Source organism: Garra rufa, chromosome 9, assembly GCF_049309525.1.
Source record: "Garra rufa chromosome 9, GarRuf1.0, whole genome shotgun sequence".
In the NCBI taxonomy this organism is placed as follows: Eukaryota; Metazoa; Chordata; class Actinopteri; order Cypriniformes; family Cyprinidae; genus Garra; species Garra rufa.
This window is the reverse complement of record NC_133369.1, coordinates 21084315-21103572: the sequence shown is the minus strand read 5'-3', so window position 1 is coordinate 21103572 and position 19258 is coordinate 21084315. Positions and strand designations below refer to the sequence as shown.

At 35.8% G+C, this 19258-nt stretch overlaps 2 protein-coding genes across 2 annotated transcripts in view; both read right to left on the bottom strand.

Moving 5' to 3' along the window:
• Positions 1-258: 258 nt before the first annotated feature.
• Positions 259-8114, bottom strand: cct3 (chaperonin containing TCP1, subunit 3 (gamma)). Its single transcript, XM_073846730.1, has 14 exons — positions 8019-8114; positions 7372-7433; positions 7244-7294; positions 7066-7128; positions 6873-6969; positions 6214-6331; positions 4806-4992; positions 4292-4441; positions 4070-4202; positions 3889-3970; positions 2814-2994; positions 2288-2533; positions 2069-2200; positions 259-685 (listed from the first exon to the last, which is right to left on the bottom strand). Exons 1-14 carry the CDS (start codon positions 8044-8046, stop codon positions 587-589), a joined length of 1629 nt encoding a protein of 542 aa, XP_073702831.1. The 5' UTR covers positions 8047-8114; the 3' UTR covers positions 259-586.
• A 2427-nt stretch (positions 8115-10541) lies between these two features.
• Positions 10542-19258, bottom strand: part of pdia7 (protein disulfide isomerase family A, member 7) — an 11010-nt gene continuing 2293 nt past the window's right edge. Inside the window, exons 2-13 of the mRNA XM_073847085.1 lie at positions 18588-18666; positions 18339-18456; positions 15809-15916; positions 15503-15632; positions 14924-15037; positions 14682-14807; positions 14424-14606; positions 14211-14319; positions 13997-14125; positions 12272-12351; positions 12095-12152; positions 10542-11418 (exon numbers count right to left, since the gene is read on the bottom strand). Coding sequence (XP_073703186.1) covers positions 11329-11418; positions 12095-12152; positions 12272-12351; positions 13997-14125; positions 14211-14319; positions 14424-14606; positions 14682-14807; positions 14924-15037; positions 15503-15632; positions 15809-15916; positions 18339-18456; positions 18588-18666 — 1324 coding nt within the window. The 3' untranslated portion in view covers positions 10542-11328. The remainder of the gene's footprint in view (positions 11419-12094; positions 12153-12271; positions 12352-13996; positions 14126-14210; positions 14320-14423; positions 14607-14681; positions 14808-14923; positions 15038-15502; positions 15633-15808; positions 15917-18338; positions 18457-18587; positions 18667-19258) is intronic.

Below are 19258 nucleotides of genomic sequence, written 5' to 3'. Positions count from 1 at the left end.
GAACTGAACCTCATTTTAAAATGCTGCATTTGGGAAAATGGGAGGTTAATTTGAATGCATGTAAACATTTATTTAAACTGTTAAATAAATTTTAAAATGTGAAGTGTTCTGTGTGACTTTTTTAGGGGGGAGTTTGCAAAGCTTCTGTGAAAAATGTTCAATACATCATCATGGTAAACTACCAAGGTGTTGTAAGAAATACCTTAATTTATATTCAATTTGTGTAGAGGGTTCAGCACAGCAAAAAAATCAAAAGCACATGGTCCGATATTGCAATTTATCACCGGTAGGAAATACAAAGTAACAATACCAGCAAAGTGAAGCACAGAGATACTAGCACAAACACATCCTAATCCAATCCAGATTTGTTTCATTTGCCTTAGAGAAAAAAAAAACAAATGAGGGGAGAAGAGCTTCTGGCCTAATGACACAACACGAGCAACAGTGCAAATGGCTTTCTGATGAGAACATTCTGTTGGAAAATGGAGTTTTGCACTATTAAATGCTTGTGTATATTTGCTCTTCATTTGCTGCATTACTGTCCTTTCTGAACTCTTGTTCCTTCATCCATGTGTTTCCTGTTCCTCTACTCCTTGTCCTCCATTGGTGCACCACCCGCCTGGTCTTCTCCCTTCTTCTTGTGACCAGAAACGATGTCATCAATGCGCAGTAACAGGACGGCCGTCTAATTAAAAGTGGAAAACGAGAAGCCATTAAGTCACATAAGAGCTCCGCATGGAATCTAAATCAGTTTTTCCTCAGTAAGTACAGTGAGGAAAAAATGTATTTGATCCCCTGCTGATTTTGTATGTTTGTCCACTGACAAAGAAACGATCAGTCTATAATTTTAATGATAGATTAATTTAAACAGTGAGAGAGAACAAAAAATTCAGAAAAATGCATTTCAAAAAAAGTTTTAAATTGATTTGCATTTTAATGAGTGAAATAAGTATTTGACCCCTTTGCAAAACATTAATTAGTACTTGGTGGCAAAACCATCTTTGGCAAGCACAGAGGTCAGACATTTTTTGTAGTTGGTCACAAGGTTTGCACAACTCTTGAGGAGGGATTTTGTCCCACTCTTAGCAGATCCTCTCCAAATCATTAAGGTTTCAAGGCTGGCGTCTAGCAACTTGAACCGTCAGCTCCCTCCACAGATTTTCTATAGGATTAAGGTATAGATTTAGGCCACTCAAGGACCTTTAATGCGCTGCTTCTTGAGCCACTCCTTTATTGCCTAGGCTGTGTGTTTTGGGTCTTTGTCATGCTGGTACATGATGCCCTGATGGTACATATCCTGTCCATCATTTGTCCTGTCCCCTTAGCAGAAAAACACCCCCAAAGCAAATGTTTCCACCTCCATCATTGATGGCAGCATTGCTCCTCTGACAAACACGGCAAGTTAAGTTGATGCCAAAGAGCTTGATTTTGTAGGGCCACAACACTTTCACCCAGTTCTCCTCTGACTCATTCAGATGTTAACTGGTGAACTTCAGATGGGTCTGAACATGTGCTTTCTTGAGCAGGGGGACCTTGCGGGCGCTGCAGAATTTCAGTCCTTCACGGCGTAATGTGTTACCAATTGTTTTCTTGGTGACTATGGTTCCAGCTGCCTTGAGATCACCGACAAGATCCTCCCGTGTAGTTCTGGGCTGATTCCTCACCTTTCTCATAATCACTGAAACTCCATGAGGTGAGATCTTGCATTGAGCCCCAGACCGAGGGAGACTGACAGTTACTTTGTATTTCTTCCATTTGCAAATAATGGCAACAACTGTTGTCACCTTCTCACCAAGCTGCTTGGCAATGGTCTTGCAGCTTATTCCAGCCTTGTGTAGGTCTACAATATTGTTCCTGACATTCTTGAACAGCTCTTTCAATCATTAAAATGCAAATCAATGTATAACTTTTTAAAAAAAATTTTGTTGTTTAATCTCTCACTGTTCAAATAAACCTACCATTAGAGTTACAGACTGATCTTTTTTTGTCAGTGGGCAAACGTAGATATTTGAATATATTTAAATGTTTCAAATATTTTGTACCCCTCACTGTATGTGTGCCTTTTTACCTCAACTGCAGTTTTGTATGTTTGGGCTTTAACTGCCAGCGGTTCCCAGATCCCCAGCTGCTCCATATCTGCAAGAACTCCTGTCTCTCCATTGATACCCCATGAGGTGTTGCCCTCCTGAGTGTGCTTGGCCTGAAAAAGAGATGAGAAACACTTTAACACCATGAGAGAAGCAGCAACATGCTGAAATACAAGAATTGTGCTTTTGAATCAACTTACCCTAAGGGAAGTGAGCACACGTATCGCTGAGGCTCCACAGTTCTGGATGAGTGTACGTGGGATGACCTCGAGGGCGTGAGCCACAGCACGGTACGGCCACTGCTCTACACCGGTCAGTGCTCGCGAGCGCTCCGTCAGCCGACGGGACACGTCCATCTCCACTGCTCCGCCGCCTGGCAACAGATACGGGTCCAAAAGGACGTTACGACAGACCTGCATGGCATCCTGCAGATTCCGCTCCACTTCCTGAGAAAGATCATCAGTCAGACAGTGACAAGTCAATTAACCTGCGCAAAATCCCCTGATACTCTGGCTGAGCTGATCAAATATTCAACAAATGGCCTGTTGAATTATCTAAGCACCTCTTCCTGAGGGCCGCTCTCACCATAGAGATCTTTGTAAGAGTCTTTATAACGATTAAAAAAAACACATTCTCATTAATCTTCCTCTGAGCATTGCATAGTCATGAATTTTTAACAGTGCCCCCAGTCTCATCTACTTGGTTCCCTATTCTGTCTTTTCTCACCGCTAAGATCTCCTTGCTGGCTCCTCTGAGCAGAATGGTACAGGCTTTGGGGTCTTTACACTCTGTCACAAAGGTGAAATACTCATCGCCGATCTTCTTCACTTCAAACAGGCCAGCTCCTGTCCCCACATCCTCTTCACGGAGCTCGTCTGTTCTGCTGGCAATACGTGCACCACATGCTCTGAGAGAGACAAGCAGAAGTAGAGAGTTAAAGTACTGCCACGCTTCCTAAATAAATTTCCATAACTTAACCAGTAGTTTCTGATTATTAGTTAAGGATTTGTAAAGCGATAGTCTGCCCAAAAATTAAAGCCTGCATTGGGCCGTTTGAAAATTTTAGTTGCGTTGCTATCTATACAGGGTCAGCAAAACTCTCAGATTTCATCAAAGATATCTTAATTTGTGTTCCGAAGATGAATGAAGGTCTTAGAGGTTTGAAACAACATAAGGGAGCGTAATTACCGATAATTTTCATTTTTGGGTGAACTAACTTTTTAAGCTACCATCATTAAGAACCATCAGTTTAGCTATTCTTAACTAAAACTAAAAAAAAAAGCCTTATTGTTTTCTGCAATTTAAAAAAATTGCTCAAAATGTATTAGATAAACTTAATTATAACATTAAAAACTGAAATGAATAAGTTTAAGTACTAAAACTTCTGAAACTAAAAAGACATACAGAAACATAAAAACAATATATAAATACTAAATTAATTCAAATAAACCATTCACTAATGAATCATTGATGCCAAATTGTAAACCATTTTGCCAAATTCATTAAAAAGAATCAAATGATTGTCAGTCACAAATCAGACATCATTACTCTACACAAGTAATGTCTAGGTGACTCAACAAGACATAGATAAATACAATTCATAACCACCGTGATTAACATTTTAAGATTTATTTTTAAGATTTTCACATTTTAAATTTCCTATTATTTCCATGTTTCCTAGCGACGTGGGAACCTTGGAATAATGAGGGGGGAAAAATTACATTTTGTGCATGCATGTCTGGCAAAATAACCATTGATGAAATGGTTAGAAAAATATTGACAAAAGCAAATATTTCTGTACCTTGCAATACGGTTGTTGTCCGTCTTTCTGACACGACGGATTGCAGTGATGTTTGCTTTCATCAGATAGTGCTGAGCCAGATCTAGAGAGATGAAAAATTAATAAACGCACATGACCTTTAAAAAAAAATATAAAAAAAATGCACATGACTGCATGAGTGCTCATAAATATATATATATACCAGAGATGCCCTTTTCAGTAAAGATCAAGTCAGGTTTGAGACGAATAATGTCTTCACAGATCTGCTGGATGTACTCTTCCTCCATCTGCAGAATGCGGGCAAAATCTTCCTCTCGAGTGATCTCAATATCAGTCTAAGAAGAGCGAGAGGCTAACAGTCAGTGTTTTAGACATTTTTAAATAAGCACTCAGAAGAAGATTCTGGACTTAGACAACACCTCACCTGACTCTCACCCTTCTTGTACTCCAGGGAGCAGTCCAGTAGAATAATTCTGGGGTTCTTGATGAGTCTTCGCATACGGGGATGAGTTACATCCTTATTTACCATCACCCCCCTCAGCACACATGAGTCCTCAATGAAGCCACCAGGCACCTATTCACACACAAAAAGTGCAATTAGGTATATATACACTGCATAACATTTAATCGCTGTTCAAAGTCAACATAAAACGCAGGTACTAATTTTATCCATTAAGAATGAATTAGATCATGTATTTTGTATAGTGGTTAATACTATCCAACAGTCCGCACCTTAAGTGACATTAAAAAAAGATCTGATTAAGTGCAAGTCATTTTGTTCTGATTAAAATTTATGACAAAAAAAACATTCTGGAATCATATTTAAGACCAAATTTCTGCATATACACAGTAAAACAAAGTAAGAATATATAGTTTCTTTCAATTTCAGGTTGACTTTAAGAAAAAAAAAATACTAAATTCTCTAGGCTGTGCCCTACCTTCTCAACTTTGGCATATTTCTTTATGTCGATCTCCTTGCGTCCGTTTTCCTCCAGCTCAACTGTACGAACAGCATCTAGAGCAATGTTACAGGCCAAGGTGGACCAGCGGCTGAGCGCTTTGGTGTTGATGGCAGAGTTTATTATCTTCAACATCATGTCACGATTATTCACATCTATTGGAGTGCTATAAGGGGGATGAAAATGTACAAAAAAAGACTTCAGATCACTGAAACATCTCAACCTACTACAGGCAAAGATCCGATAAAACTCTGCAGCTTAAAGACATGATTTAGCCAATGACAAAAATTTCCTGAAATGGAAAGTCCTCATCCTAAGTCCATCCAAAATGTAGATGACTTTGTTTCTTCTTCTATGGTTTCTCTAGAGTCAGTGTTTCCCCTAGGTTTTCCCCATTTCAGTTTTCACAGACACTAGTCCATATCGCGATTTGAATTAAGTGACAGACCAACTTTTGATTTATTAATCCAAAAATCGATGAATTACGTGGCATTTCGCGCTATAGTAAATTCGGTTTTTATGAATGGAGTCCGCGATCCAATCCGTGTTTTCATTGTAGGAGACATTGTAAACGTGCGACCATGTAGGGTAAGAAATGACATGCCGCAGTGTAAATAAGATAAATAACATAAGGCAATTTAGTTTGTTTAATAAAAGAACAATGTATAGACCTGTTCTATAGGAAAGATAACCTTAAATGACGTCTATTGTGATCTGGCGCTATATCGAAAATAAAATGAACTTGACGTTCAAGGGGGGCGGGGGGGTGACACAGAGTGAATGGGTGCCGTGAGAATGAGAGTCCAAACAGCTGATAAAAACATCACAATAATTCACGACACCAGTGCGCATCAATTTAACATCATGTGAAGTAAAAAGGTGCATGTTTGTAAGGACAAATCATTGAAAAGTATGGTTCAATAAGTCAATCCATATTCATCTCCTATTGCCCTCTCACATCAAATCCACCAACATATGTTTAGAACCGTTTCCACTTATAATCGGTGCTTGATTTGTACATTTTTCTCTCCTGATTCAGACAAAATTACTTTTTCTCTAGAGAATCTTGCATTTAGCCACAAGCATTGATTTTATTTTTAAAAAGTCTTAATGATAGATTTATTACAAATGTGCAGATTTTCGCTTTACAAGACAGTAACTGTTTGACTGGAGTTGTAACTGATCAGCTGTTTAGACTCTTGATGGCACCCATTCACTAGAGAGGCTCCATTAGTGAACAAGTGATATAATGCCCCAAATCTGTTCTGAAGAAACAAACTCATTTGCTTCTTAGATGACCTGAGGTTGAGTAATTTTTAGCAAATGTTAATTATTAGGTGAACCATTCCACATACAAATCAATTTAACTGGTTGTATGTGAGATTACCTGATGTCTTTGAGTATGTTCAACATGTCATCCAGAGCTTGTCTGTATGCACTGATCACCACGGTAGGATGCATCTGCTGTTCCAGAAACTGCTCAGCCACGGACAGCATCTCACCCGCTATACACAGAATGTCAAGTTAGAATTTGAGCACTTTAAACACTACTAAACAAATTAAATATTAACATATAAACTAGTGCTGGGCATCCAAAATAAAAGTTTTTGCCTACATAACATATGTGTGTGCTGTATATATACACGCATGCAGTATATATTTTGAAAATATTTACATGCATATATTTATATTCATAATATTTTTATTACATACAAATATATTATATATACAAAAACATTTTTCTTAAATATATACATGTATATAATAATATATGCATGCATATAGTATATACAGTGGACATAAATATACACAGTACATACACGTATTATGCACACAAAAACTTTTATTTTAGATGCGATTAACCATGATTAATCATTGTCCAGCACTAATATAAACATTTAATATTAATGTTCCTGTTAATTATTTTTAAACAAAATAATGTATTATTTTAATATTACCAAATTATTAAAGTTATTATTCGAGAACACATTCAAGTCGTTCTGTATAATTTCACAGACACAGAGTGAGAACATTGATGATCCTCACCCAGAATAATCACAGAGGTGGTCCCATCTCCAACCTCCTCATCCTGTGTGCGGCTAATCTCAATCATAGACTTGGCAGCAGGGTGCTGGACTTGGATCTGAATGCCACAAAACAGAGGGAACATTATATTAATATTTAATAAATACAAAACACATTTCGTTTTACAAGTTAATGGAGCGGGGTTCATGATCACCTCTCTCAGAATGGCATTGCCATCATTGGTCATGACGATACCACCCATGGGATCCAGAAGCATCTGCACACAAATGAGAAAACATTTCATCAAACATCTTTATAGAGCAATATCATGTTTTATCTTACAATAGACAATGCACCAAAACACAAGCGTGGACTAAACACCAGAAACACACCTTCATCATAGCCCTTGGTCCCAGACATGTCCTGATGACGTCTGCTATGGTCTGAAAAGACAAGATAAAGCAAATAAGTGATTTTGTCTTTTAATAAATAAATAAATAAATAAATAAACGAGACCAACCTTAGCCGCAGTGATGTTTCCTATCTGGACCTTTCGTCCAGATTCTCTCTTGATGTTCTGACCTGTTATGAACAGAAACAGAGCCAGTGTGTGTTAAACCGGTTTAATATGACGAACCCTATTTTATTTGTTTAGAAAAAAAAAATTGTAAAACACAATGATCTAAAATCAAACATAAATTGAATATTTGACATAACTGAGAACATTTCAATAACGTTATATGTCTGCGCATATGAAAAGGGTGCAGCTCAGGCTCAGGTCTGCACTCCCTCTGTGCCGTTAGCCTCACGCTAATTCATTACTTTAAAACCTCCGTTAGACAAAATCGACTGCCTCATAAAGGCAGCAAATGTCTGAGAACTGAGCAGCACTAGTTTTATTATTGACTCTGTAACTTGTGGTGCAACCGCTTAAATAAAATTACTATTAATAAGCAATGTTAGCTACGAGGCTAACACAATGACTAATCTGAACACTGACATGAGCTTGTCAGACACGCGAGGCCCCCGTGCCACACTAGTTAGCTTAGCATTCTAGCACCGCCGCATGAATAAAACTCTTATTCAAACTGTTACCGAGTCCGGCAGCGGCTCATATGAAAGCTACACTTGAGAATTTACAGATGGAATAAAGAAATAAGCACTCACTAAGCACAAGAACCGGTCGGCCCATCATTTTTGCGGCGTGGTTGATCACCGGTACCGGACAACGCGCACAACAGTAAGAGGAGAGGATGGACGAGGCGTGGCTGGGGATTCAGCAACACAGTGGACCAATAAGGAAGCGAGACGCCTTTGACATACACATATCTCCTCCAATCAAAGAAAAGCTCAGCGACGCTTGTGGGCGGGTGTAGACTGGAGCAGAACTGAAAAGTTCTCGAAAGAATCTTGTAATAGCTGTCATGATGAAGATTTCCTTGATAAAAACTTGTATTTTACTTACAAATAATTAAATACCCAATTTCAGATTAACATCCAAAAAAGCAAAATCCACATTTTGGTAAACAATTATACTCCTTTATATTAACTAAAAAATAGTTAACATAAAAAACCCGGAAAAAAGTATATAACAAAATGTATGTCAACGTTTCAAATCTACACTATAAACCAAATCAAATATTTGAAAAATAATCATGGAAAAAAATATGACAGTAAAAACTGAAATTGTTAACCAGTTTAAATTACCATATAAGGTAATATTAAAAATAATGTACTAAAATTTTAATATAAACTAACAAAAAAATCAAACAAATATATATCAAAATTTATCAACATCTCACATCTACTCTATAAAAAATTATTTTATCAAATATTTGAAAAATAATAATAATGGAACAAAATATGACAGTAAAAACTGAAATTGTTAACCAGTTTAAATTACCATATAAGGTATTATAAAAAATAATGTACTAAATTGTAAAATAAACTAATAAAATCCAAAGTAAAAAAAATCAAATATTATCAACTTCTCACGTTTACACTATAAAAATTAAAAAAAATATTTGATCAAATATTTGAAAAAAATAATTAAAAAATTATGAAAGTAAAAACTGAAAAAAACTGTTAACCATTTTAAATTTCTATATAAGGTATTATAAAAAATAATGTGCCTAAATTTAAGCATAAACCAATAAACAAAATCGAAAGAATTTATATATTACTTCTACACTATGAAAAATTAAAAAAAATATTTCATAAAATATATATATATATTTTAAAAGACAGTAAAAACTGAAATTGTTAACCAGTTTAAATTACGATATAGGGTAATATTTTTAAAAAGTTACTAATAAAAAAAATATAAAAGAATATATATCAAAATTGATCAACGTCATACATCTACACTATAAAACATTTTAAAAACTATTTTATAAAATATTTGAGAAAATAATGGAAAAAATATGACAGTAAAAACTGAAATTGTTAACCAGTTTAAATTACCATATAAGGTAATATTAAAAATAATGTACTAAAATGTAAGTAAAAAACAATAAATCCAAAAAAAATCGAACATATCAAAATGTATCAATGTCTCACATCTACAATATAAAATACTTTAGAAATATTACAGTAAAAACTGAAATTGTTAACCAGTTTAAATTACCATATAAGGTATCATTAAAAATAATGTACTAAAATTTAAGTAGGCCTATAAACTAATAAAAAAAATCAAAAGAATATCAAAATTTATCAACGTCTCACGTCTACACTATAAAACATTTTAAAAATATTTTATAAAATATTTGAAAAAAATTATGGAAATAAATACGAAGGTAAAAACTGAAATTGTTAACCAGTTTAAATTACCATAAGGTATTATTAAAAATAATGTACTAAAATTTAAAGTATAAACCAATAAAAAAAACTCATAAGAACATATATAAAAATGTACACTATAAAATATTTAAAAAAAATATCTGAAACAAATAATGGAAAAAAATATTACAGTATAAACTGAAATTGTTAACCAGTTTAAATTACCATATAAGGTAATATTAAAAATATATATTTTTAAAATTAACTAATAACAAAAAAGAATATAAAAATGTATCAATGTCTCACGCCTACACTATATTTGACAAAAAAAAATATGACAGTAAACACTGAAATTGTTAACCAGTTTAAATTACCATATAAGGTAATATAATATAATAAAAATAATGTACTAACATTTAAGTATAAACCAATTACAAAATTAGTAAGAATATATATATATATATAAATGTATCACTGTCTCACATCTACACTATAAAAAAATTATAAAAAATAATGGAAAAAATATGACAATAATATTAAGGTAATATTAAAAATAATGCACTGAAATTTAAGTATAAACTAATTTAAAAAAAAATTGAAATATGTATGAAAATGTATCCACGTCTCTAATCTACACTATATAACATTTTAAAAATATTTTATCAAATATAAATGGGAAAAAAAATATCACAGTAAAGACTTAAAAATTGTTAACCAGTTTAAATGACCATATAATCATACAATTACCATATAATATTAAAATTAATGTACTAACATTTAAGTAGAAACCAACAAATGGGTCTACTTGTAATACTAATATTATTGATAATAATATAGCTCAAATATAAAAGTAACCCAGTTTAGAGCAATACTACAAATATACAACAAAAATATGCTACAATACACACACAATCAGGTGTCTGTCCATTTCTTTATTATGTCTGCAAACATAAAACACTCTTCCTTTTGATGACATAAACAGTTCAAGAAGTGTAAGACTTCTAAAAGATTACTAGCCTGGGAGCAGCTGTTAACATCTCACATCCTCACATGTATGGATGGAGGAAGCGATCCAAGATAAACCCTTACAGACATTTGATTTGATAAGACAGACATGAGGAGGTAGTAGAGGTACCCCAATTCTTTTCAAAGACTGTTATCTTACAGAATCTCTAACACATCCTGTAGACTGAAAAAAGTTTTATAGTAATATCTGAATGGCCTATGAAGAGATTGTGTAACTAACGTACCAACGCATTAACATTTTGTAAACTAAGCCAGCAGTCAGAAGTGAGGTACAAACTTCTTAACTCAAAAGCATTCAGTCAGCGGAACACTTTAGGACACTACAGTAACATGTTTGTGATAATAAGTGACCTATAAACAGTCTCTCTTTAAATAAAGAGACAGAAAATTAGCATATTTCACATATGCAGTGCATTTTGTTATAAAAGACAAGAGAATAAAAGAAAACTGAGGCGACTTGGCAGCAGATTGTTAAATAAGTGATGTAAAAACAGTATTTGAACTATAAACTACATTCCTTATCATGTGTCCAGTAGTGTATTGACTAAGTGATGCATTTTATCATGTGCTTCGATGATCCCAATTGATTTCATGAATAGCTGCGAGTGACTTATTTGGCTGAAGTGGGCTTGTGCATTTCTCCACCTGCTAAATTCAGCATCTTATTGTTTGTTTACAGTTCATCCCTTGATTCGTCGAAGATGAGCGGATTTGTGGCCTCTTTTTTTAGGTAGGCGATGAAGTCGCTAACCTCACGACCACCCTGCGGGACCAAAAATGTGGATTAGTTCACTCGCAGGATAAAGATTTCCTTATCATTTTCTCACCCGCATTTCATTCAAGATGTCTTTCCTTCTTCAGTCGAAAAGAAATTAAGGTTTTTGAGAAAAACATTCCAGGATTTTTCTCCATATAGTGGACTTTAATGGGAGCCAACCAGTTGAAGGTCCAAACTGCAGTTTCAATGCAGCTTTAAAGGGCTCTACATGATCACAGCCAAGGAATAAGGGTCTTATCTAGCAAAACAAGGAGTCATTTTCTAAAAACATAAAAATCTATACGTTATATCCACAAATGCTCACCTTGCGCTAGCTCGACTTCATGCATTATGTAGTCAGGAAAAGTCAGCTAAGCATTTGTGGTTAAAAAGTATGTACATTTTTTTTTTTTTAGAAAACGACCCATCGTTTTACTAGATAAGACCTTTATTCCTCGGCTGGGATTGTGTAGTGCCCTTCGAAACTGCAATTTGGACCTTCATCCTATTGGCTTTCACTGTATGGAGAAAAATCCTAGAATGTTTTCCTCCAAAAATTCATTCATTTATTTCTGACTGAAGAAAGACAGTAACATTTAATCAAAAAAATAAAGTGAATAAATAAGTTTACTCCTTTAAGTAACATTGTAATTTGTCTTTGTGTGTGTATGATGATATTCACCTCATATCGCTGTGGCTGGTCTTTTTGTCCAGAGGGCACAAAGTAAATAGTTGGAAATCTGCAGATTAGGCAAAACAGGGATGAATATAAAAAAAAAAAAAACACCTGAATGTCACAGAATGTTTGTTGCAGTGAACTATAAATAGATTAGAGACATAAAAAGAGACAGAATGTTACCCTTGGACATCATAATTTGGTGGCACATCATTAGCCGTGGCGTCCATTTTAGCAATGACAATGTTGGAGTCCCCAGAGAGCTAAGACAAAAACACAAAATAAAATCTAAATAATGAGCATTATTGGGCTACAGAAGCTTTATTTCTTGACATACACTACTGTTGAGAGTTACTGAGTTTTTTTTTTTTTTTTAAGAAATTCATGTTTTCATTCAGCAAGAATTAATGAGCATTGAATTAAAGGAGTAGTTCACTTCCAGAATGAAACTCCCATGTCATCCAAGATGTCTGTGTCTTTCTTTCTTCAGTCGTAAATAGAGTTGTCATAAAGTACCGGGTTTGATACTTTCGGTACTGAAATTTTAAAAACATCCATTTCCCGCTCACATTTGAGCACCGTTGAGCCGATTGGCCATAGTGTTCCCATGCTCAACAGATATGACTGTGGTTGGCTACAATGATCGCCAATCAGCGGTGTTTAAAATTACTCAAAATGCTCAACAGCGCTCAAATGTAAGCAGGAAATGGACGTTTTTAATATTTCAGTACCAAAAGTACCGAACTCTGTACTTTGCCAACTCTAGATGTAAAGAAATTAAGGTTTGTGAGGTAAACATTCTCAGAATTCTCTCCACATAGTGGACTTCGTTAATGGTCAGCGGGTTGAATGTCCAAATTGCAGTTTTAATGCAGCTTCAAAGGGCTCTACACAATCTCAACCGAGGAATAAGGGTCTTATCTAAAAATAATTACATATTTATATACTTTTAAAAACAAATGCTCGTCTTGCACTAGCTCTGTGATGCACATGCACGTCTTCAGGCATTACATAAAGATGGAAAAGTCACACGTGGTTAGTTCTTCGTCTGTGAACTTTGGTTAAAAATGGTTAGGTAATGTGAAAAACTTCAAAATCATCTGACCTCATTGTTTTACTTTTTTTTTTTTGTTAAGGGCACTTGACTTTCTTTCCACCAATTTCTTACATGACTATGTAATGCGTGAGATCAAGCTAGTGCAAGACGAGCATTTGTGGTTAAAAAGTTTATAAATTTGTATTTTTCTTCTGACAAATTGTTTTGCTAGATAAGACCCTTATTCCTTGGCTGGGATCAAGTAGAGCCCTTTAAAGCTGCATAGAAACTATAATTTGGACCTTCAACCCGTTGGCCACCATTGAAGTCCACTATATAGAGAAAAATCCTGGAATGTTTTACAAAAACCTTATTTCTTTTCGACTGAAGAAAGACAGACATGAACATTTTGGACGACATGGGGGTGAGTAAATTCAGGAAATTTTCATTCTGGAAGTATAAGTACAAGACATTTGTAATGTTACAAACTATTTGTATTTCAAATAAGATCAGTTCTTTTGAACATTCTATTCATCAAAAAACCCATTACCATTAATAATAATAATAAGAAATCTTTCTTGAGCAGCAAATCTACATATTAGAATGATTTCTGAAGGATCATGTGACATTGAAGACTGGGGTAATGGTTGCTGAAAATTCAGCTTTGCCATCACAGGAATAAATTACAATTTTTAAATGTATTAAAATATAAAAGATATTTTGAGTTGTTATAATAGTTCACATTATTATTAGCTTTTACCATATTTTTGATCAAATAAATGCAGCCTTGATGACTTCCTTTATAGAAATTTAAAAAATGTTCAACTCCTGATAAAAATGCATTATACTACATATACATTGTGTTAACAAACCTTTTCTCCAAGCTCCGTGTATATGGGCTCCAGGTTCTTGCAATGGCCACACCAGGGAGCATAAAATTCAACCAACACATCCTTCTCTGGATCATTCACAATCTCATCAAATGTGTCTGCAACCACAACCTGTGGAACCACATAAGTGATGGATACCAGAAAACATTTTCATCTTAAAAATAAAAACAAAAAAACACCTCAGAGGGTCATGTACCTTGACAGCATCATCATTGGACTCTGGAACAGGCTCAGATTTCACATATCGCTTCAATCTTTTAGCAAAGTAATCCTCCAGGAACCTCTCCAAGGACTTGCCATCTCGCCTACAGAATCAAACACAAAACATTCTAAAGCCTTTTCTCAATTTGACCTATTATGTCTTACTGGATGCAAATGTGCGTAGAGAATAGCATGTTGCAAAACTCACGTGAATTCTTCTTGCATAGAGTATTTGTGTCCCTCTCTGGTCCGGATGGTCACGAAGGGAATATCTTCCCCCTCAGACAAACCCAAACCAAACTCCTCCTCAAGCTCATCCTGAAACTCCTGTCGATCTGCCACTGCAAAACTCAGACCTCGATCCTGGAACTGTGTCGCCACCTTCATTACTCTGAAAGAGAACATGAAAAAATTAACAGATAGAAAGAGAAGGAATCCACTGATATTCCAATGATTGGGCGCTCACCTGTTCCTCCAGTAGTTTGTGCCTTTGAGATTTCGTAAGTAATCTACATTGTAATATGCTGTAAGCAGATCACTTCCTTTCAGAATGTCCCTATTTTCTGTGGTCAAATGTGGACAGAGACCAAATCTAAAAGCAGAGCAAGATGATAAGTCATAATCACAATAGACCGAGTTGCATTTTACGTGGAGTTCCAACTGTTTAACCAATAACCTACAATATATACACGCATGAAAGAAACGTACACGTTGTCTCTGATGAATGTACGGAGAGAGGAAACAGAAACAGCCTCTGTGTATTTCACCACATTGTCCTCAAACTTGCTGTTTAAACGGGGGGGACGAAACAGCAGAACACACCTGAATTGAAAAGACAGAAGAAAATGCTCAAAATCTTTGGATGCCCATTTTCCACAAGTTTGTTTGATTCTTTAGGGTCTTCATTATATCATTGTAGGGTGGTTGTGTCCAGACACTGCTAATACACATTTATATGCAAACACCATGTATAAGTGAATTTTGCATCCAATGTCCTCTTTAAAAAATTTCAATTCATTTTGATACAACATATATTAACATTTTCAGTCATTAGAACTGACATTCAACATCTTTTACACCTGTTTATCTTTGGGTAGCTTACCTTAGAAGTACCTTATCTTATCACACATGGCATGACATTTGAGAAATATTTCTGCCTATATAACTTGGTTAGCACTACTTCTGACAGCAAATGGAAAAAGAGACATCGGGGACATACTTATATCGCTCTAGTGGTCACTCAGTTTCTCAAAAAGTTGTTTCTTTCATGCTTTGTGTCATACTTACTCTCCATCTACCCCGTATTTTAGGCCTGTTCCCACATCAGTGGAATGAGCAAATCGATAGCTGTCCCTGAGGGCACTGGAGACCTTCAGAAACTCTGCAAGCTGTGTACTGTCCTCCCCAGAGAAGAAGCCTGAGCAAAGCCATGAACAAAGAGACAAGAGTGCAAAACAAGAAAGGAAAGAAATTAAGCTTTCTTCAGTTCCAGTAGAGATGAAAATGAATGCAAAAGTCAACTCTGGTTTGTTTTGAGCTTCTGCTGCAGGAATGATTTAAGATGTTTTGGCAGGTTTTACAAATTCAACTCACCCACCACACTAGCCTCATAGTTGTCGACAAAAGAATCCAAATCCGCCTCACTGAGCAGAGCCACAGAACTTGGACCTGCTTGCTTTTTCATGTAGCTCACTATGCCATCTGTTTCAGATCAAGATATGAGTAAGCAACTAAAATAGTTTAGCCAAAAAAGCAACAACAAATTAAAACACACTGATGTTCAAAAGTTTGGGGTCAGTAAGATCTTTTTCTTTTGATTTACCAAACATGCATTTAATTGATCAAATATGACAACAAGGAGATTTATAATGTTACTGGATTCAAAGAATCTAAAAAAAAAAAAACTATTTTTAACATTGATAATAACAAGAAATGTTTCTTAATGGGGTCATCGGATGCCCATTTTCCACAAGTTCATATGATTCTTTAGGGTCTTAACGAAAAGTCTCTAATATACTTTGGTTAAAAATTCTCAATAGTAGTGTTTACCTTGTCAAAATCAGCTCTGCAAAATATCAGCTCATTTTATCGCATGGGCCCTTTAAATGCAAATGAGCTCTGCTCACCCCGCCCCTCTCTGCTGAGGGATTACGAGCTGTAATGTTTACTTTAGCCGCATTTAGCCGTGTTTAGCTGCATTTAGCTGCATTTAGCCGCGTTTATCGGCGAAACTTGCCAACAAGAACATTATTAATGCATCACGAATGATTCACACGAACATAGACGCATATGCAGATCGGATTTGGTGCTTTCCTTTTAAAGGTCCCATATTGTACACATTTCTGGAGGTTTACTTTAGTTGTTGATGTCCTTAAGAATATATATTTGCGGTATAAGTGCCAAAATCCATCTCAATATATTTTTACAGCTCCTTTTTTAGGAGCTCTGTCAAAAACAGGTCAATTTTGGCCCATCTAATTAATATTCATGAGCCTCTCTTCTGATTGGCCTGTTGTTTTCTGAGTGACGCACAGCCAGGCCAACCACAGGTAACTACGTCATGTATGCTGTAAGCGAGCTCAGAGCCATAGAGAGAGCCTAGCTTGCTGATACTCAACAGGATATTTCAGAATGATCTTTAATGTTTTTTCTTTTTCAAACACCGAATGCAGTAAGCTACATAACTGTTGCTTTAGTAAAGCCCCTTTCACAATGCGCGCTGATTCTGGAAAATTACGGGAATGAGCGCTGTGTGAACAAAAGCCAGAACCATAAAGGCAGTATTGTAGTGATGATGCACGTTATCATGCGACTCTTCACAACGAAAAAATATGTGCAAAGTGGAATAAAGCGGCGATCGGGCAGAGCCAGCTCCTCACTATCAGCGCTGAAGCACAGTTTGTTCAGGTTAGTTTAGGTTTAGTGAATCGTACGCGTTGCATTACATCTCACATCCAAATGTCACACGTCTTTATGGGGTGTGTGTAAAGCACGCACAGATTCCGGAAAACAACTGTGAATGAACCAAATTAAACAACTCCGGAACAAATCATGGGACACATTATCCGTGTATTTACCGGAATCTCTGTGTGAAAGAGGCTGAAGTTGACTGCCACTGGTCTCTTATATTAACGTTGTTCGGAAGCCTGTGCAATGATGTAGTTTCCTGACATCCATGGACTGAACAGCGTTTTCTCGACTTGTTTTCGTGTTGTTGTTGCTCAACAATGGAATGGACGTGATGTTGTCTGGGTTTGACAAAAGGAGGGTGGGACAGTGGTTGGTGTTCAGGGTGGTGACTGAAGGCGGTGACTGAGTAGATCGGACGTCACATCTGTACGGAAGTCACAACGTTTCGTGAAAAGAAACAGCTACTTTAAGCAGGCTGTGTGCAGTTTACTGTGGATTGACTGCTTTGAAACTCATGGTAGTTACATAGCCCCTAGACCTCAGTTATCATGAAAAAAGCCAGGAAATTTCGATTTTGACAATATGGGACCTTTAAAAACAAAAGTAACGTTGTCCTCTGTGTCTTCAGCGGCTCAGATGTCAAGAGTAAATGACAACTGCTATGTTCATTATTACATCCAACAACAGAACACCTCAATCGCTCAATTAGAGTCTTCCTCTGCACCTGAGTCGACACAATGGTGACCGTATTCGGACTGTTTCAGCTCGGAGAGGACGGGTCCAAGGTAAGGCGCTCATGTCAATCAACTGTGTTTCGTCACAACGACAAAAAGCTGAGAATGACCTGATTTTAAAAAGGGGAAATTACTTTTAAAGATTAAAAAAATACCACTGGGTGGATTTTTATCATTGTAGGGTGGTTGTGTACACAAACTGTCAAACACACATTAATGTTCAAACAACATGTAAAAGTTAGTTTTGCATCCAATGACCCCTTTAAGGTACCAAACCAGCAAAATAAAATGATTTCTGAAGGATCACACTGAAGACTGGTCTAATGTCTGCTGAAAATTTTTATAATATATTTGCTGTATTTTTGATCAAACAAATGCAGCCATGGTGAGCATGAGAGACCATTCGAAAACATTTTAAAAAATCGTACCAACCCCAATCCTTTGAAAAAGTACTGTATGTATTCACACAAAATATTAACCTGCTGTTCTGGGCCCATCATAAGATCCAGCTTCCTCTCCATTGCGGAAGATTTTTAGGGTGGGATACCCATTCACTCCAAAACGCTCACACGTCTCTGAGTTCTCAGTGCAGTCAACCTGAACAAACATCATTAAAGAGACACATTCACTACATGAACATATATAAAATTATAATCTTGCAGACTGAGTCTGTGTAGGCTGAAGATTTGAGCTGAGTAATATGATCTGGCGGGTCCATCACTCCTCACCTTTGCCAGAGGCAGTGTTCCTTTCAGCTTTGTGGCAGCAGCTTCATATTCCGGAGCAAGCCGTTGACAATGGCCACACCTGTGGTAACATCATATGAGGGATGTTAATGATACATTAAGGCATTGTACTATTCAACTGCAAAGGCTGTTAGATAGTTTCAAATACAAATAAAACTTACAGAGAAAGTCCCTAATATTTCAGGGATTCATTAGGGTTTAAATTAGAATATTGTGCATTTGCATTATAATTTAGGTTCATGCACCTCCATATATAACCCTGGACCACAAAACCAGTAGTAGCACGGGTATATTTGCAGCAATAGTCAGCAATACATTGCCTGGGTCAAAATTTTTATTTTATGCCAAAAACCATTAGGAAGATATTAGAAGATATTTTGTAAATTTTCTTCCGTAAATATATAAAAACTAAATTTTTAATTAGTAATATGCATTGCTAATAACATAATTTGAACAATTTTAAATAGGGCTGCACGATTTGGAGAAAAAATCTAATTGCGATTTTTCTGATCAAAATTGCGATTTGCGATTTAAAATGCGATTTACTACTATTTCATAAACAGGTTTGATATGGTGGTTTTAACAGCACCAAAGAAAGACCAAGCATAATCACAAAGTATGCTACACTGTTCTACTGTTTATTTAAAACCTCT

Excerpts from the sequence above, each read along its gene's own strand:
- cct3 (XM_073846730.1), bottom strand. The coding sequence starts at position 8,046 with ATGATGGGCCGACCGGTTCTTGTGCTTA. Across the intron at positions 7,434-8,018 it reads CCGACCGGTTCTTGTGCTTA|GTCAGAACATCAAGAGAGAA; the intron begins GTGAGTGCTTAT and ends TGTTCATAACAG. Across the intron at positions 2,201-2,287 it reads GTGTGCTCACTTCCCTTAGG|GCCAAGCACACTCAGGAGGG; the intron begins GTAAGTTGATTC and ends TCTCTTTTTCAG.